This window comes from Scyliorhinus canicula, chromosome 11 (assembly GCF_902713615.1).
Source record: "Scyliorhinus canicula chromosome 11, sScyCan1.1, whole genome shotgun sequence".
Lineage (NCBI taxonomy): Eukaryota > Metazoa > Chordata > Chondrichthyes > Carcharhiniformes > Scyliorhinidae > Scyliorhinus > Scyliorhinus canicula.
Window position 1 is genome coordinate 169,707,326 of NC_052156.1, and position 20,424 is coordinate 169,727,749.

The 20,424-nt window shown below is 46.1% G+C and overlaps 1 protein-coding gene across 5 annotated transcripts in view; it reads left to right on the forward strand.

Annotated features, from left to right (window-relative positions):
* The window catches only part of pcloa (piccolo presynaptic cytomatrix protein a), a 543,385-nt gene that overhangs the window by 459,229 nt on the left and 63,732 nt on the right, over positions 1–20,424 (forward strand). Inside the window, exon 23 of one of the 5 annotated variants that reach the window (XM_038811991.1) lies at positions 11,717–11,730. The exons of the other annotated variants lie outside the window; for them this stretch is intronic. Coding sequence (XP_038667919.1) covers positions 11,717–11,730 — 14 coding nt within the window. The remainder of the gene's footprint in view (positions 1–11,716; positions 11,731–20,424) is intronic. 5 annotated transcript variants of the gene reach the window in all.

A 20,424-nucleotide genomic window follows, 5' to 3' on the forward strand; every position in this document is an offset into this window, starting at 1 on the left:
ACTGTAAACCTGTAGCCACTCGCAGCAGGCGGTACAGCCTGCAGGACAGAGTATTCATTAGAGCCGAAGTCCAGCGGCTCCTACGTGAGGGAGTCATAGAGGCCAGTAATAGCCCCTGGAGAGCTCAGGTGGTGGTCGTCAAGACCGGGGAAAAATTCTGGATGGTGGTTAATTACAGCCAAACCATTAACCGGTTCACACACCTCAATGCGTACCCCCTCCCCAGAATTGCAGACATGGTCAACCAGATCACCCACTACCGCATATTCTCCACGGTGGATCTGAAGTCTGCATACCACCAGCTCCAAATCTGCCCGGAGAACCGCCACTACACGGCGTTCGAGGAAGATGGTCGCCTCTTCCGTTTCCTCCGGGCCCCCTTTGGCGTCACGAATGGGGTCTCGGTGTTCCAACGAGCAATGGACCGAATGGTGGACCAGTACGGGCTGCGGGCCATGTTTCCGTACCTGGATAACATCACCATCTGCGGCCATGACCAGCAGGACCACGATGCCAACCTCCACCGATTTCTCCAAACCGCCCAGAAACTCAATCTCACCTACAATAAGGAGAAATGCGTTTTCCGCACTACCAGACTAGCCATCCTTGGCTATGTCATGGAAAACGGAGTCCTGGGACCCGACCCGGACCGCATGCGCCCCCTCTTACAACTCCCTCTCCCTCATTGCCCCAGGGCCCTCAAGAGGTGCCTGGGATTCTTCTCCTATTACGCCCAGTGGGTCCCCCAGTATGCGGACAAAGCCCGACCACTATTTAAGACCACACTCTTCCCACTGTCAGCAGAGGCCCGCCAGGCCTTCAACTGCATCAAGGAGGACATCGCCAAAGCCGCCATGCGGGCGGTGGATGAATCCGTCCCCTTTCAGGTGGAGAGCGACACCTCAGAGGTCGCTCTCGCCGCCACTCTGAATCAGGCAGGGAGACCAGTAGCTTTCTTCTCCCGAACACTCTCCGCTTCGGAACTTTGACACTCCTCATTCGAAAAAAAAGCCCAAGCCATCGTGGAAGCCGTACGGCACTGGAGGCACTACCTCGCAGGTAGGAGGTTCACCCTCATCACCGACCAGAGATCGGTTGCCTTCATGTTCGACAACTCGCAAAGGGGCAAAATAAAAAACAATAAAATCTTGAGGTGGAGGATCGAACTCTCCACCCATAATTACGACATATATCGACTGGGGAAGCTCAACGAGCCGCCAGATGTCCTGTCCTGCGGCACATGCGCCAGCATGCAAGGCGACCTATTAAAGGCTTTCCACAACGACCTCTGCCACCCAGGGGTCACCCAGCTCGCCCACGACGTCAAAGCCCAAAATCTGCCTTTCTCCACCGAGGAGGTAAAAGCCATCACCAGGGATTGCCCAATCTGTGCAGAGTGCAAACCGCTCTTCTATAGACCGACAAGGCACACCTGGTAAAAGCTTCCCGGCCCTTTGAACGCCTGAGAATCGATTTCAAAGGGCCACTCCCGTCGACCAATCGAAATGTGTACTTCCTCAACGTCATAGACGAATTCTCCCGCTTCCCCTTTGCTATCCCATGCCCCGATATGACCTCCCACACAGTCATCAGAGCCCTGCTCAGTGTCTTCACCCTGTTCGGCTTCCCCAGCTACGTACACAGTGACAGGGGTTCGTCCTTCATGAGCGACGAGGTGCGTCAGTACCTGCTGAACAAGGGCATCGCCTCGAGCAGGACTATCAGCTATAACCCCAGGGGGAACGGGCAGGTGGAGAGTGAGAACACGACGGTCTGGAAGACCGTCCTACTGACCCTACGGTCCAGGAATCTCCCGACCTCCCACTGGCAGGAGGTCCTCCCCGACGCGCTCCATGCAATTAGGTCCCTCCTGTGCACTGCCACTAACCAGATCCCTCACAAGCTATTATTTGTTTTCCCTAGGGGCACTACCACGGGGGCTTCGCTCCCATCTTGGTTGAGGACACCGGGCCCGGTTCTCCTCCGGAAGCACGTCTGGACACATAAAACGGACCCACTAGTAGAAAGGGTACTACTGCTACACTCGAACCCACACTACGCCTTTATAGAACACCCCGACGGCCGTCAGGACACCGTTTCCCTCCGGGACCTGGCGCCTGCAGGATCCACCACTACCACCACCACCACCGAGGTCCCCCTCGCCTACAGGTTTCCTGCGCCCCCCTTCACCCGTCGCACTGGTCAGGAACGAAGCTCGGACTGAACCACCCCCGGAGTCCACCCTCAGATCCACACCGCCCGTCACCACCCAGCTACCCGAAGAGGCCGCAACCCCAGTGCTCTGCCAATCCCAAAGGACGACTCGGCCACTGGACCGGCTCAACCTGTAGACCCGTCACCCCCGCCGGACTTGATTTTTTTTACAGGGGGTGAATGTGGAGAATGTACATCATGTAATTCACACTGTATAGTATTGCGTTCACACTGTATAGCATTGTGTCCTTGTGGGCTCTGTGAGCCGTTGCGCGGCTCTGCCCACAGGGGGAGATGAGGAGCTGGTACAGGGCTCCACCCTCGGCTCCGCCCATGGCCCCTCCAGAAGTATGAAGTGCTGCAGCCTTGTGAGTCTGCCCTCAGTTCTTCTGGTCGCAGGCAGGCTCAGTTGTAAGTCTATTAAAGCCACAGTTTACTTCCTATCGTGTCTCGAGTGAATTGATGGTCACATTACCCATATCCAGCACTGAATTCAAATGATGCTGTTGGGTTTGAATTTCTCCTATGTGTGAATTATATCCCACACCTTTGACCACCTCGCCGTCTCCCTGCCCCCACCCAGCCACCCTGCCACCCAGGCTCCCCACCCAACTGCCTCGGTAAAATGGTATCTGTCAGAAATATGGTTAGGACTTTCAGATCAGGGGGTCTGCTGCCATTTTGGCTAAGACACAGAGTCCTGCCACTACTCAAGCCAGGAACTCTCATCTCGAATTCTCTGGTCTGAATGGTTCACTTTCACAATCAGTATCCAATGTAACAAACTGGGGAACTTGCCCCTAAACCTTTCAAAAAGAAAGTCAGAATTTTTGCGATGACCAGTTGCATGAAATTACTGCCTTGAAGCAAGCTTGGATCTCCACAATGTGAAAATAAAACTCACCGGTACCACACCTTAGTCAGTGATTCCCAGTGTTATGGGCCTGGGTTTAGAAACTCCAAAGTGTATTATGAAGTTCACCTAACCTATAACTTTTATGTTGAATTTGGCCAGCATGAGCACAAAGCCTGCAGGTGTGATTCATCAGACTTGCTAAACAATTTAATCAAAACAATGTTTATTCTAAGAATGTAGTTAACATATATATGTATATAAACACAGCAAGAATTTTTATCAATCACAAACCTAAAGACACCACATCGCTACAGTAATCTATGTACGTAACACTTAACGAATCCCCCCTTAGCTGTTCCAATTGAATAACAAAATCCAATTAAACCAAAGCCTCTTTTCAAGGGCGTGACCCAGCACACTGTATTCTCACTGAATGGGACTGGTCCTTTTCCTGAGATTCTGATCCAGTTACAACCTGCAGATTCAAACTCCTTCCAGAAAACAATCTATCTTTACAGTTACCAAGGCAGTTAGCAACAACGAATGTGTTTTTTACTGGAACAGCTTTTAAAAATGAAAACAGAGAAAAACAGGGGGGAAAACTTTTTTCTCCTACTGGAGTCCAAAGCAGTCAAACTGAAACTGAAACCCCCCTCTCACCCCACAGCCACAACCTAATGTGCTAAAGTCACATGATAAGAGACTAAACCATTTTTAAAGGGACACTCGTATGACGCCCAGTTCAGTCAGTGAGTTATAGATGGCAACAGAAAGCAATATTTTAACATTATTCTCTGAGGTTTCTGACCTATCTGTAATTTCACATGTGAGCAAATTAAGGAAAATTCGCAGAAAGATTCCAAAAACTATTGTGTGCATTGTGTTGAGATTGGGGAACCAACACCTATGCTGATTTCTTTAGGGCAAGAATAAAAAATATTTATTTTGATGGACAGTGGGATGCCAGAGCTCCAGGAGAACCAGGGGGCAGAGGTGAGTGCAGTTATCAACACTAAGGAGAAACTGAAAGTCTGAAGTTGGGTATATCACCTGGACCAGATGAACTACACCCCAGGGCCTGAAAAGAGTTAGCTGAGGAAATTGTGGAGGCATTGGTGGTGATCCTTCAGGAATCACTGGAGGTGGAAAGAACCCAGAGGACTGGAAAGTGGCTAATGTAACACCCCTGTTTAAGAAGGGAGGGAGGCAGGCGACAGGAAATTATAGGCCTGTTAGCCTGACTTCGGTCATTGGTAATGTTTAGAGTCCATTATTAAAGATGTGATCGTGGAGTACATGAAAGTGCATGATAAGATAGGACTGAGTCAGCATGGCTTCGTCTGGGAGGTCGTGTCTGACAAATCTGTTAGAGTTCTTTGAGGAAGTAAGACCATAAGACATAGGAGTGGAAGTAAGGCCATTCGGCCCATCGAGTCCACTCCGCCATTCAATCATGGCTGATGGGCATTTCAACTCCACCTACCAGCATTCTCCCTGTAGCCCTTAATTCCTCGCGACATCAAGAATTTATCTATCTCTGCCTTGAAGCCATTTAACGTCCCGGCCTCCACTGCACTCCGCGGCAATGAATTCCACAGGCCCACCACTCTCTGGCTGAAGAAATGTCTCCGCATTTCTGTTCTGAATTTACCCTCTAATTCTAAGGCTGTGCCCACGGGTCCTTGTCTCCTCGCCTAACGGAAACAGTTTCTTTGCGTCCACCCTTTCTAAGCCATGTATTATCTTGTAAGTTTCTATTAGATCTCCCCTTAACCTTCTAAACTCCAATGAATACAATCCCAGGATCCTCAGCCGTTCATCATATGTTAGACCCGCCATTCCAGGGATCATCCGTGTGAATCTCCGCTGGACACGCTCCAGTGCCAGTATGTCCTTCCTGAGATGTGGGGCCCAAAACTGGACACAGTACTCCAAATGGGGCCTAACCAGAGCCTTATAAAGGCTCAGTAGCACATCACTGCTTTTATATTCCAACCCTCTTGAGATAAATGACAACATTGCATTCGCTTTCTTAATCACAGATTCAACCTGCATGTTTACCTTTAGGGAATCCTCGACTAGCACTCCCAGATCCCTTTGTACTTTGGCATTATGAATTTTCTCACCGTTTAGAAAGTAGTCTATGCTTGGATTCTTTTTTCCAAAGTGCAAGACCTCACATTTTCTCACGTTGAATTGCATCAGCCATTTCCTGCACCACTCTCCCAAACTGTCTAGATCCTTCTGCAGCCTCCCCACTTCCTCAGCACTACCTGCCTGACCACCTAACTTCGTATCATCGGCAAACTTTGCTAGAATGCCCCCAGTCCCTTCATCCAGATCATTAATATATATGGTGAACAGCTGCGGCCCCAACACTGAACCCTGTGGGACACCGCTGGTCACCGGCTGCCATTCCGAAAAAGAACCTTTTATCCCAACTCTCTGCCAATCCTCAACCCATGCCAGTAGCTCACCTCGAACACCATGGGCCCTCACCTTACTCAGCAGCCTCCTGTGTGGCACCTTATCAAAGGCCTTTTGGAAATCCAGATAGACCACATCCACTGGGTTTCCCTGGTCTAACCTACTTGTCACCTCCTCAAAGAATTCTAACAGGTTCGTCAGGCACGACCTCCCCTTACTAAATCCATGTTGACTTGTTCTAATCCGACCCTGCTCTTCCAAGAATTTAGAAATCTCATCCTTAACAATCGATTCTAGAATTTTACCAACAACCGAGGTTAGGCTAATTGGCCTATAATTTTCCATCTTTTGTCTTGATCCTTTCTTGAACAAGGGGGTTACAACAGCGATCTTCCAATCGTCCAGGACTTTCCCTGACTCCAGTGATTTTTGAAAGATCTCAACCAACGCTTCCGCTATTTCTTCAGCCACCTCTCTCAGAACTCTAGGGTGTAGCCCATCGGGGCCAGGAGATTTGTCAATTTTAAGACCTTTTAGCTTTTTTAGCACCATCTCTTTTGTAATGGCAACCATACTCAACTCAGCCCCCTGACCCTCTATAATTTTTGGGATATTACTCATGTCTTCCACTGTGAAGACAGACACAAAGTACTTATTAAGTTCTCCAGCCATTTCCTCGTCTCCCATCACTAGCCTTCCGGAATCAGTTTGAATTGGTCCAATGTCTACTTTGGCCTGTCGTTTGTTTCTTATGTATTGAAAGAAACTTTTACTATCATTTCTTATATTACTGGCTAGCCTGCCTTCATATTTGATCCTCTCCTTCCTTATTTGTCTCTTTGTTAACCTCTGTTTGTTTTTGTAGCCTTCCCAATCTTCTGATTTCCCAGTGCTTTTGGCCACTTTATAGGATCTCTCTTTTTCTTTGATACATTTCCTGACCTCCTTTGTCAGCCATGGCTGTCTAATCCCTCCCCGGATAATCTTTCTTTTCTTGGGGATGAACCTCTGTACAGTGTCCTCAATTATGCATACAAACTCCTGCCATTTTTGCTCTACTGTCTTCCCCACTAGGGTCTGCTTCCAGTCGATTTTCGCCAGTTCCTCTCTCATGCCCTCGTAATTACCTTTATTTAACTGTAACACCATTACATCCGATTTTGCCTTCTCTCTTTCAAACTGCAGACTGAACTCAACCATATTATGATCGCTGCTTCCTAAGTGTTCCCTTACTTTAAGATCTTTTATAAAGTCTGGTTCATTACATAGCACTAGGTCCAGAATAGCTTGCTCCCTTGTGGGCTCCATGACAAGCTGTTCCAAAAAGCCATCTTGTAAGCATTCCATGAATTCCTTTTCTTTGGATCCACTGGCTACGTTATTTACCCAATCCATCTGCATATTGAAGTCCCCCATGATCACCGTGACCTTGCCTTTCTGACGTGCCTTTTCTATTTCCCGGTACATGTTGCGCCCCTGGTCCTGACCACTGTTAGGAGGTCTGTACATAACTCCCATTATGGTTTTTTTGCCTTTGTGGTTCCTCAATTCTACCCACACAGACTCCACATCATCCGACCCTATGTCGTTTAGTGCCATAGATTTAATTTTGTTCTTAACTAACAAGGCAATCCCACCCCCTCGGCCCACCTCTCTGTCTTTTCGATAGGTTGTATATCCTTGGATGTTTAACTGCCAGTCCTGAACCCCCTGCAGCCATGTCTCTGTGATGCCTACCACATCATAATCATTCACGATGATCTGTGCCATTAGTTCGTCTACTTTGTTACAAATGCTACGAGCATTCAGGTAAAGTGCCTTAATGCTAACTTTCTTATCATTACAGACATTGGAAGTCCTAAGATGTCCAAAGTTATCCTTCCTTTTTGTTGAATTCCTAGTCTGCCTCAAGCTTAAATCCACCTGCCTACATGTTATCCTCCTGCGTATCTTGCCATTTAACTCCATGCTCCCTGTCGCTTTCACTTTCCCTTCCCCCCAACTCAGAAGTTTAAAGTCCTACTGACCACCCTATTTATCCTCTTCGCTAGAACACTGGTTCCAGATCGGTTTAGGTGGAGACCGTCCCAACGGTACAGATCCCCCCGGTTCCAAAACTGATGCCAATGTCCCATGAAGTGGAATACCTCTTTCCCACACCAATCCCTTAGCCACGTGTTTACTTCCCTAATTTTCTTGTCCCTATGCCAATTGGCACGTGGCTCGGGCAGTAATCCGGAGATTATGACCCTTGAGGACCTGTATTTCAATTTTCTTCCTAGTGCTTGATAGTCCCCGAACAGGTCCTCCACCCTGGCTTTACCTATGTTGTTAGTCCCAATGTGGACCACAACAACTGGATCCTCCCCCTAACAAAGAAGTTAGACAAAGGAGAGCCAGTGGACATGATTTATTTAGATTTCCAGAAGGCCTTTGGCAAGGTGCTGCATAGGAGAGTGGAAAATAAGTTATGAGCCCCTGGTGTTCAGGGTAAGATCCTGGCATGGATAGAGGATTGGTTGACTGGCTGAAGGCAGAGAGTGGGGATAAAGGCCTCTTTTTTAGGATGGCAGCCGGTGACTAGTGATGTGCCTCGGGTCTATGCTGGGACCACAACTTTGCACAATATACATTAATGATCTGGACGAAGGAACTGAAGGCACTGTTGCTAATTTTGCAGATGAAACAAAGATCTGGAGAGGGACAGGTAATATTGAGGAAGCAGGTAGCTGCAGAAGGAGGCTGTCTTAGCTGGTTTAGCACAGGGCTATGTCGCTGGCTTTGAAAGCAGACCAAGGCAGGCCAGCAGCACGGTTCAATTCCCGTACCAGTCTCCCCGAACAGGTGCCGGAATGTGGCGCCTAGGGGCTTTTCACAGTAACGTCATTTGAAGTCTACTTAAGGCAATAAGCGAATTACATTTCATTTTCAAGGACTTGGACAGGCTAGGAGAGTGGGCAAAGAAGTGGCAGATGGAATGCAATGTGGAAAAGTGTGAGGTTATACACTTTGGAAAGAGAAATGGAGGCATAGACTATTTTCTAAATGGGAAATGCTTAAGAAATCAGAAGCACAAAGGGAGTTGGGAGTCCTTGTTCACAATTCTCTTAAGGTTAATGTGCAGGTTCAGTCATCAATTAAGAAGGTAAATGTGGGGCAACACAGTGGTGCAGTGGATTAGCCTTGCAGCCTCACGCCGCCGAGGTCCCAGGTTCGATCCCGGCACTGGGTCACTGTCCGTGTGGAGTTTGCAGATTCTCCCCGTGTTTGTGTGGATTTCGCCCCCACAACACAAAGATGTGCAGGCTAGGTGGATTGGCCACTCTAAATCGCCCCTAAATTTGAAAAAATGAATTGGGTACGCTAAACTTTTTTTTAAAAAAGAAGGCAAATGCAATGTTAGCATTCATGTCAACAGGGCTAGAATACAAGACCAGGGATGTATTTCTGAAGCTGTATAAGGCTCTGGTCAGACCCCATTTGGAATATTGTGTGAAGTTTTGGGCCCCATATCTAAGGAAGGATGTGCTGGCCTTGGAAAGGGTCCAGAGGAGGTTCACAAGAATGATCCCTGAAATGAAGAATTTGCCATATGAGGAACGTTGGAGTTTAGAAGTATGAGGGGGGACCTTATTGAAATTTATAGGATACTGCGAGGTCTAGACAGAGTGGACGTGGAGAGGATGTTTCTACTTGTAGGAAAAACTAGAAGCAAAGGACACAATCTCAGACTAAAGGGATGATCCTTTAAAACAGGGATGAGGAGGAATTTCTTCAGCCAGAGAGTGGTGAATCTGTGGAACATTTTGCCGCAGAAGGCTGGGGAGGCCAAACCACTACAATCTTCTTGCGGATGCATTGCCATGAGTAAGACCGAGATAGATAGGTTCATGATTAATAAGGGATCAGGGGTTATGGGGAGAAGGCAGGAGAATGGGACAAGAAAAATATCAGCCATGATTGAATGGCAGAACAGATTCGATGGGCTAGTGGCCTGATTCTGCTCCTACGTCTTATGGTCTTACCAGCCCTTCATCATTTTGAAGTTTACATCCGGGATGAGAATAACCAAAGACCAGTTTCTACTAACCAGAATCCGCGTGTGTTTGTGGCAAAATATAAAACTCTAGAATATGAGATAGTTCCATTGGAGTTTATTATTGTAATCTTTCAATGTAAAAACTGTGCATATTCCTGGAAAGTACAATCTTCTTGCGGATGCATTGCCATGAGTTTAAGTGTTGATAAGCGACGGACATAGGAATTGGGGGAACTTATGTAGTGAGAAAGGAAGGATGAAATAATGTGTGTTTTTATGGTTTGTGTCACAGACCTTGTGATGGAATGTCTGTGCAATGATGTCTCATCCCTCCAAGGGGGGGAGGAGGAGTTATGTCAGAGTCCCTCTTGTTCTTTCCTTTGTTCCCATTTCTTTTATGGGATTTTATTATTTTGGTCCCTGGACCCATAATGGGAATGTGCCTTTAAGCAGAAGACTCAAAGCCGAAGCAGCCCACTTGTTCCCAGCTTTTGTTTTTAGAGAGGAAAATTGATTGGTTGACTGGCAACAGGTGGGTTGACCAGGGACGGTATTGTGCCTGACAGTGGTCAGTGATTGGTTCTTGTGTGATGCTTTCTGAGAGAACTGGGCAGAAGCATTTAGACCTTGGAAGTTAAAGGAACTGTCTTGCTTCCTGAAGTGAAAGAACTGCTTTATTGTTCTGAAGGCAGTGAGTGCCTGGCACATCCTATGCTCTGAACCTGAAATGATGCTGAGTCTGCAGAGAAGGTAGACAACCTTCCGGAGAAAACCATCTCAAGCTTGGAAGGAAGAAGCATCAAAACAAAAGCTAAATTTCAGAAACACACTAAATAGAAGTTATCCCAGTGCATCAAAGATCCTTTCCACCACCCTTTCGTGTATGTGTATGTGTGTGTGTGTGTCGGGTGAGAGAATGTGGGTAGTTAGGAAGGGAGTTTGGGAAAGCGGTATTAGATAGTTACAATTTCTGTCAGTTTAATTATAATACTGTACATAATAAAAGGTTACTTGTGTTAAAGTTAATAACCTGATGACTACAGTTTATAGGGCCTAATGAAGGATCACAGGTATTTTAAATAAAATCTTCTTTCACCAGCATCAAGTGATCAAGTGGGGCCGGAACTGACCAGACATTAACCCAGAGTGTCATGACAATTTGTACGGCACAGCATGGTGCAATGCCACAGTTACTGACAGCCCAACCCCACCCTTTGTCAGCCTCGCTTCCTGGCCTCCTGATGATAATGGGAGGGCATGTGTCAGGGAGGGAATAGGAGATGAGATATGGTATGGTGGGGGTGGGGGGGGTGGGAGTGGGGGGGGGGGGGGGTGGTAAGATGGCCTGGCAGTTGGGAAGGGCATGGGGAAAATTGTGGAGGGTAATAACATGGGAGTGAGGAGGTGGGAATGTGATGGGGAGAGGAGGGGACAGCTTAGGAAGTGAGTGGGTGGATTGAACAGCAGGGGGAGAGAAGGGGAATGTGGTGGGATGGATTAGGGAGAGGAGGAGAGATGGAATGCAGCGACAATTTTGGAGGGAGAGAACATGGGTGTTGGGAGATGGCATGGGAGATGAGTGGGCTATTGCATGGAAAGGGGTTGGAGAATGGCATCGTAGGGAATTGGAAGGGATTGGGGAAGGGAGGAATGGTATGGGAGGGTAGCTGGGATGGCCTAAAAGATGTAGAATGAGTAAAGATGGAGTTGCATAAGTGGAATGGAATGGGGGATTGGATGAGTTGTGCTCCAAGAGCGTTGGAATGGGAAAGATGGAATGATGTGGGATGATGATTTAAAGAAATACTGAGGCGATAACGATACTACTTTCACTCTGAATATTTTGTGGGTTACTGTTAATCTAAAGAATAAATGAGAGAGGCATACAGTTTACATTTGGGATAGAGTAGTATTATCCTGAGAGATGTAAATTCTCTTTCTCTCTTGTATTCTAAATGAATTAGTATTTGATGATCATATTCACACCCATTTTCTTTTTGATACCTTTTCTTTATATCATTTGTGACTTTTTCTGCTTCTTTGTCTTCTTCATTGCAAATGAAACCACCAAATTAACTTCAATTTTAAATTCTCTCATAATAGTTGTAAAGTGCTATTTGAAAATAATATGTAAATAGTTTTGTGATGTTTTGTTCTTCACCTTTCTAACAACCTTACAGGAAATTATTTGAAGGTACGGTATATCTTCAATTATTATAAATAGTAACTCAAACTATTGTTGATTATGAGAGGAAGTCCCACAGAACCTGTTTACACAGTTTGTAGTAAGGCTTTATCGCATTACACTTCTAATACAAATCATCAATCTATTTTCCAATTAAGGGGCAATTTAGCATGGACAATCCACCTACCCTGCACATTTTTGGGTTGAGGGGGTGATACCCACGCAGACATGGGGAGAATGTGCAAACTCCACATGGCCAGTTACCCAGGGCCACGATCGAACCTGGGATCTCGGCGCCATGAGGCAGCAGTGCTAACCACCGCGCAACTGTGCTGCCCAGAAAATCATCAATTTAAATGCTATCTTTAGCATAGTGGCTGAAACCATAATCATGGGGCCATTTGTACTTTAACCTTGTTCCACTGGAGAAGGAAAACTGCCTGACTTTTGATAAAGTTGTAATAGCATGTCACAGACAAATTGCTGAATGCAGTTTTTATTGTTACTGAGGCTCAATTATGAAAGAAAAGATACGTTTTAGATGTAACAAGGGGACAGGCAATATTAGATTTAGTTGTGAATAATGAGCCCAATTGAATTAGTAGCCTAACTGAGTGCGGACATTTATTAAATAGTGATCACAAGACGATTGAATTCAGTGTAGCGTTTGAAAGTGAAAAGCACAATTCAGCACGAGAATTCTAGACTTGGGTAAGGCTGACTTTAACAGGATGAGGCAGAGACTGTCCACGACAAACTGGGAAGATCTGTTAATGGATCAAACGACTGAAAATCAGTGGAGAATATTTAAGGAGCCATTTATTGTGAGACAGAGTGAGTATATTAATAAAGAGGAGGTGTTGGGCTTCTTGAAAAGCATTAATGTAGATAAGTCCCCAGGGCCTGATGGGATCTACCGCAGAACACTGCGGGAGGCAAGGGAGGAAATTGCTGGGACCTTGACAGTAATCTTTGTATCCTCATTGGCTACAGGTGAAGTTCCAGAGGACTGGAGAGTAGCCAATCTTGTTCCATTGTTTAAGAAGGGCAGCAAGGATAATCCAGGAAATTATAGGCCGGTGAGCCTTACGTCAGTGGTAGGGAAATCATTCAAAAAGATTCTCAGAGGTAGGATTTACTCACATTTGGAAACAAACGGACTTATTAGTGATGGACAGCATGGTTTTGTGAAGGGGAGGTCATGCCTCACTAATTTGATGGAGCCCGCTAAGGAGGGCATTAGCTATGAGGAGAGGTTAGATAAACGAGGTCTGTTCTCACTGGAACGACGGAGGTTGAGAGGCAACCTGATAGAGGTATACAAGATTATGAGTGGCATGGACAGAATGAAATGAAAATCGCTTTTTGTCACAAGTAGGCTTCAAATGAAGTTACTGTGAAAAGCCCCGAGTCGCCACATTCCGGCGCCTGTTCGGGGAGGCTGGTACGGGAATTGAACCGTGCTGCTGGCCTGCCTTGTTCTGTTTTAAAAGCCAGCTATTTAGCACAGTGTGCTAAACCAGCCCTTAGATTGTCAGATGCTCTTTCCTAGGGTAGGAGAGTCAAGTACCAGGGGACATAGGTTTAAAGTGCGTGGGGAAAAGTTTAGAGCAGATGTGCGAGGCAAGTTTTTTTACACAGAGGGTGGCAAATATGTGAAACGTGCTACCTGGGGAGGTGGTGGGAGCAGGTACGATAGCGGCATTTAAGGGACATCTAGACAAATATATGAATAGGTGGGATTGGAAAGATACGGACTCCGTTAGTGTAGACGGTTTTAATTTAGGCAGGTACCATGGCCGGCGTAGGCTTGGAGGGCTGAAGGTCCTGTTCCTGAGCTGTATTGTTATTTGTTCTTTGTTCTATATACCCCTGAGAGGAAAAAACTCCACTTCACAAAAAAACAGTCATGGACAGCTAAAGAGGTTAGGGACAGCATAAAACTGAAAGAAAAGGCTCACAAAACTGTAAAACACAGCAAATGAATGGGAGAGATACAAAGACCAGCAAAGGATCACAAAGCAGCTGATAAGAGCAACTCAAAGGGATTATGGAAGGAAACTTGCAAAGAACATCACAATCCATTAGAAGAAATGTTATAGTTATATGAAGGTGGCCAAGAACAATGTGGACCCAGTAAAAGCTGAAACTGGAGATAGCGTCAGTGAAAGAATTAATAGTCAATAGAGAACAGGCCTTAATTCAAATAATGTAAGTACAGCATCAGTAACTAGGAAATTAATGTACTAAAGAGTGACAAATCCCCAGGACCTGACGGTTTCCATCCGTGGTGTTAAAGGAAGTAGGGGAGCACATTGTAGATGTCCTAACTATAATCTTCTAGAGTTTCCTAGATTCAGGAGTAATCCCTATGGATTAGAAAAGTGCACATGTCATTACACTTTTTAAGAAGAGTGAAAGGGGGAAACCAGGTGATTACAGAACAGTTAGCTAGCGGGGCAGGATTAGTGAAGTTCCAAGAGAGCAAAACTGGCGCCGCACCTGGATCAATTCACCGAATGGGAAATGGTGCTGGATTTGCCAGCGTTGGGATTGCCACTCGGGAGGCTGACAAGCTGCAGCCGCATATGAGCACTCTGCTCCCCACACACACTCACCCCAGCCAACAAGATGGTGATGTTGGACACTCTCCATTCGCCCTCTCTCCCCATCAGCAGCCACAGTGCCTGATTCCCAATTCTTAAAAGCACAAGTGAACCTTGCAGTCGGGTGTTCCCCCCAGTGGAGGCGGAGAATCGTGGAGGCCCCGGAAAATGCTGCGTAAATCCCGCTAATGATATGCAAATGCTGTTTACTGTACATGCGGAGTAGAATGTATTGACGGGAGACCCCGGAGAATTACAATTTGGCGTGTACCCGGCGCCCACCACAATTTCGGCATCAAAACCGATTCTCCGCCCAATCACCCTTTCCGATTCTGGTGCGGCCGACGAATAATCATAGAACATAGAACAGTACAGCACAGAACAGGCCCTTCGGCCCTCGATGTTGTGCCGAGCAATGATCACCCCACTTAAACCCACGTAACCCGTATACCCGTAACCCAACTAACCCTACACTACGGGCAATTTAGCATGGCCAATCCACCTAACCCGCACATCTTTGGACTGTGGGAGGAAACCGGAGCACCCGGAGGAAACCCACACACACACGGGGAGGACGTGCAGACTCCACACAGAGAGTGACCCAGCCGGGAATCGAACCTGGGACCCTGGAGCTGTGAAGCATTGATGCTAACCACCATGCTACCGTGAGGCCGTAATCCCGTCTGAGATTTTTGTTGAATGAAGATATTAAGGGATCTGGGCCAAAGGCAGGTATGGTTTAGGCCATAAATCAGCTATGAACTCCTTAAATCGCAGAACAGGCTCAAGGGGCTGAATGGCTTGCCACTGTTCCTATGTTCCCCATCATTCCTGTGCTAAAACACAGACTGCTCTGTTAGAATACGTGAGGATTACAAGTTTACGATAAATCAGGCAACTCATGCAGACAAATAACCAATTCCACAAATTGAAGACCTTGATGTGAAGTTGGCGGAGGAGGACCTCACATACTCCAAACTCTACCTCAGTTTTGCCTATTTGAAGTTATAACTGGATAAAGATTCCCAAAAGTTTACGATAATTAACATGCCTAAAGGCCTCTTTCAATACACCAGGTTACCCCTTGGCATCACCTTGGCCTCTGTGATATTCCAGCGCACAATGGAGAATCTGCTCCAGGGTATCCCAAAATTGTGGTCTACCTGGATGATGTTCTCGTAACTGAAACATTACATGTGGAGGACATCCCAAGCCTGAAAGAGGTGCTGAGAAGATTCAGAGATGTGGGAGTGGGAGAAGGGCACCTTTCAAGCAAGTGAAGTCACTTACCGAATGTTCAAAGTGGACTCAAAAGACCGGCAGCCACTCAAAGACTAGGTGAGAGCCATGACAGAGATCCCAACACCTAAAATGTGGCAAAATTAAAGTTTTTCCTGAGAATGGTAAACTACTATGATCTCTTTATCCTCAACTTAATATCCCCAACTTAGCAAGAATATTGGAGCCACTACACTTTCTCTTAAGAAATAAACCAGCATTGGCATTGGAAGGAACCACAGGAGTATGCCTTCCAGCACGTCAAGAAGGCGATAGTCATTGAATCTATTGCTTCACTTTGGCTTGGTAAGCCATTCATCTTAACTTACGATGCATCACTGTATGTAGTAAGGGTGGTCCTGGCCCATCAAATGAAAGATTGCTCAGAGAGACCAATTGCCTTCACCTCCAGAACTCTTTCCGATGCCGAGCAGAAGTACACACAGATCGAGAAAGAAGGCCATGTCGTAATCTACATCTTCAAGGAATTTCACCAGTATGTTTATGGGCGACGCTTCACAATAACTGACCACAAGCCTCTGTTGGAGCTCCTCCGTGAAGACCAGCCAATCCCTCCAATCATCTCTGCCAGGGTACAATGGTGCACTTGTTGTTGGCGGCTGATGATTACATCTTACAGCATTGGCCAGGCACACAAATTTCAAATACTGATGCACTGTGTCAGCTACCATTTTCAAAGAACCTTGAACATTCTTGACACTATGTCAGTATCTTCTGGTCATATAAAGAACTGGACACAACAAGACCCAGTCCTCTCCAAAGCGAAGCCACATATCTTACCCAGGTGACCTCATGATAAATCTGACCAGTTAATGCCTCAAACTCAGTTGTGAGGGTGGAGTCACACTCTATAAGATGATCAGGAGAATAGATAGAGTAGACATTCAGAGACTTTTTCCCCGAGTGGAACAAACCATTACAAGGGGACATAAATTTAAGATGAATGGTGGAAGATATAGGGGGGGATGTCAGAGGTAGGTTCTTTACCCAGAGAAGAGTGGGGGCATGGAATGCACTGCCTGTGGAAGTAGTTGAGTCGGAAACATTAGGGACCTTCAAGCAGCTATTGGATAGGTACATGGATTACGGTAGAATGATGGGGTGCAGATTAATTTGTTCTTAATCTAGGACAAAAGCTTGGCACAACTTTGTGGGCCGAAGGGCCTGTTCTGTGGTGTATTTTGCTATGTTCCATGTTCTGGAATTCCTGAGTGGTGGTACCATCCCCAGAATCACTGTTGCAAGATTTGCACAGTGCCCATCCAGGCTAAACAAAAATGAAAATGCTAGCTCAAAGCTACATTTCGTGGCCCGGCATATGTAAGGATACTGAACACATTGTGCACCAATGCATGTCCTACCAGAGACAGTAGATGATGCCACCCACAGCCAATCTCCACCCTTGGGAGTGACCCACTTGTCCATGGACAAGGGTACATGTGGACCTTGCAGGCCCACCCAAAGTGGTTTGAGCTCCAAGAGATGGAGCCAACAACCTTCACGGCCACAAGAGAGGCCCTGCGGCAGAATTCTGCTACCCATGGCCTCCTTGAAGTAATAGTGTCTGACAACAGTGCTCCATTCACTAGAGAAGTGTTTCTGCAGCAATTTAGGGATTTCGGCAGAAAGTTAAAAAACAGGATCTCAAATGTGATATTGGGATTACCTCATGTGCCAGAGACGAGTGAGTATAGAAATCTAAGGATAGGTCAGATAAACATGTGGCTGCAGGGATGGTGCAGGAGGGAGGGCTTTGGATATTTGGATCATTGGGATCGCTCCTGGGGTAGATGGGACCTGTATTAAGCGGGATAGATTGTACATGAATTGATTTGATTTGATTTATTATTGTCACATGTATTAGTATACAGTGAAAATTATTGTTTCTTTCATGCTGTACAAACAATGCATAACGTACATAGGGAAGGAAGGAGAGACTGCAGAATATAATGTTACAGTTATAGCAAGGTGTAGAGAAAAGATCAACTTAATAAGAAGGTGGAAGACAGTATGTCCGGGGTGCGTGGGGTCCTTAATTATGCTGGCAGCCTTTCTGAGGCAGCGGGAATTGTAGACAGAGTCAGTGGATGGGAGGCTGGTTTGCGTGATGGATTGGGCTACATTCACGACCTTTTGTAGTTTACTGCAGTCTTGGGCAGAGCAGGATCCATACCAAGCTGTGATGCAACCAGAAAGAATGCTTTCTATGGTGCATCTGTAGAAGTTGGTGAGAGTTGTAGGTGACATGCTAAATTTCCTTCATCTTCTGAGAAAGTAGAGTCATTGGTGGGCTTTCCTAGCTATAGTGTCGGCATGGGACGACCAGGACAGGTTGTTGGTGATCTGGACACCTAAATACTTGAAACTCTCGACTCTTTCTACTTTGTTCCCATTGATGTGGACAGGGGCATATTCTCCACTAAGCTTCCTGAAGTCGATGACAATCTCCTTTGTTTTGTTGACATTGAGGGAGAGATTATTGTCATTGCACCAGTTCACCAGATGGAAGGGGGACAAATATCCTCGCAGGGAGGTTTGTTCACGCTACTGGACAGGGTTTAAACTAATTTGGAAGGAGGATGGGACCCAAAGTGACAGTACAATGGGTGAGAAGATGGAGTCAAGGATAAACCAGGCAAGTTCAGTGGGCAATGCAGACAGGGGTATGAGGAGGAATATGGGAAGACTGGGAGGCTAAACTGCATTTATTTCAGTGCAGGGAGCCTGACGGGTAAGATTGATGAACTTGTTGATCAGTACATGCAATTATGACATTATTGCAATCACAGAAACTGGATTGAAAGAAGGGCAGGACTGGCAGCTGAACATCCCAGGCTAAATAAGTTTCAGGCGTGATAGAGGGGGAGGTAAAAGAGGAGGAGTTGCATTATTGATTATGGAGAACATTACATCAGTACTCAGTGATGATATCTTAGTAGGTCCCTCAAATGAAGCCATATGGGTAGAACGTAGTAACAAAAAGGATGATCACATTGCTGGGAGTGTACTATAAGCCGCCAAACAGTCAGGGAGAAATAGAAGGGCAGATATGCAGGCAAATTTCTGAGAATTGTAAAAAAAAATCAGGTAATAATAGTCAGGGATTTCAACTTCCCCAAAATTAACTGGGATAGTCAAAAAGTGAAAGGCTTAGAAGGGGCCGAATTCTTAAAATGTATCCAGGAGAGCTTTTTATGCCAATACATGGAAAGTCCAAAAGGGGAGGGGATGGTGCTGAATCTAGTTTAAGGGAATAAAGCCGGGAAAGTGGATGAAGTTTCAGTGGGGATCATTTTGGAAACAGTAACCATAACTCAGTAGAATTTATGTTAGTTATGGAAAGGGACAAATATAGACCAGAAATTAAGATTCTTAATTGGGGGAGGGCCGATTTTAATAAAATATGACAAGGTTGTTACAAAAAGAGAAAATTCTGGACAATCCCAGCAGGTCAGACTCTTTGTCAAAGTCATCCAGATTTGAAAGGTTAGAACAAAGAACAAAGAAAATTACAGCACAGGAACAGGCCCTTCGGCCCTCCCAGCCTGCGCTGATCCAGACCCTTTATCTAAACCTGTCTCCTATCTCCCTCTGTTCCCACCCGTTCATATACCTGTCTAGATGCCTCTTAAATGATGCTATCGTGCCCGACTCTACCACCTCCACTGGTAAAGCATTCCAGGCACCCACCACCCTCTGCGTAAAAAAACTTTCCACGCACATCCCCCTTAAACTTTCCCCCTCTCACCTTGAAATCGTGACCCCTTGTAACTGACACCCCCACTCTTGGAAAAAGCTTGTCGCTATCCACCCTGTCCATACCTCTCATAATTTTGTAGACCTCAATCAGATCCCCCCTCAACCTCCGTCTTTCCAACGAAAACAATCCTAATCTACTCAACCTTTCTTCATAGCTAGCATCCTCCATACCAGGCAACATCCTGGTGAACCTCCTCTGCACCCTCTCCAAAGCATCCACATCCTTCTGGTAATGTGGTGACCAGAACTGCACGCAGTATTCCAAATCTGGCCTAACCAAAGTCCTATACAACTGTAACATGACCTGCCGACTCTTGTACTCAATACCCCGTCCGATGAAGACAAACATGCTGTATGCCTTCTTGACCACTCTATCGACCTGCGTTGCCACCTTCAGGGTGCAATGGACCTGAACTCCCAGATCTCTCTGTACATCAATTTTCCCCTCATTTCCCACAGAGACCGTCAGACCTGCTGAGATTATCCAGTATTTTCTGTTTCTGTTTCAGATTCCAGAATCCGCAGTAATTTGCTTTTATCTGCTCAAGTTAACTGGTTCAGCTGCTTGTTGGAAAACCTACATCAGAACAGGGGTTCATTCAAAAGGGAAATAGAGAGAGTACAGGACCAACATGTTCCCGTGATAGTGAAGGAGTAATAGGTCCAGAGAACCCTGGATGTCAAGGGATATCCAGAGGTAGATAAGGAAAAAAAGAGAGGCTGATGGTGTGTACTGAGAGATCAGAGCAGCAGAAGCACTAAAGAAATATAGAAAATGCAGGGAATTATTTTGGAAAGAAATTAGGAGAGTGAAGAGGGGGAGGCAAGAACAATGGAGGAGGGGATAAAGGAAAATCAAAAGGAGCTTTATAAGCACATTAAAGGCAGGATATTGACCAGGGTTATCACCAGGCCCATTAGGGACCGACATGGCAATTTGTGTGTGGAACCGGAAGATATAGGTGAGGTTTTAAATGGTACTTTGCATCTGTATTCACTAAGGAGAGGGGTGATGTCGGCATAGAAATCAGGGAGGTGC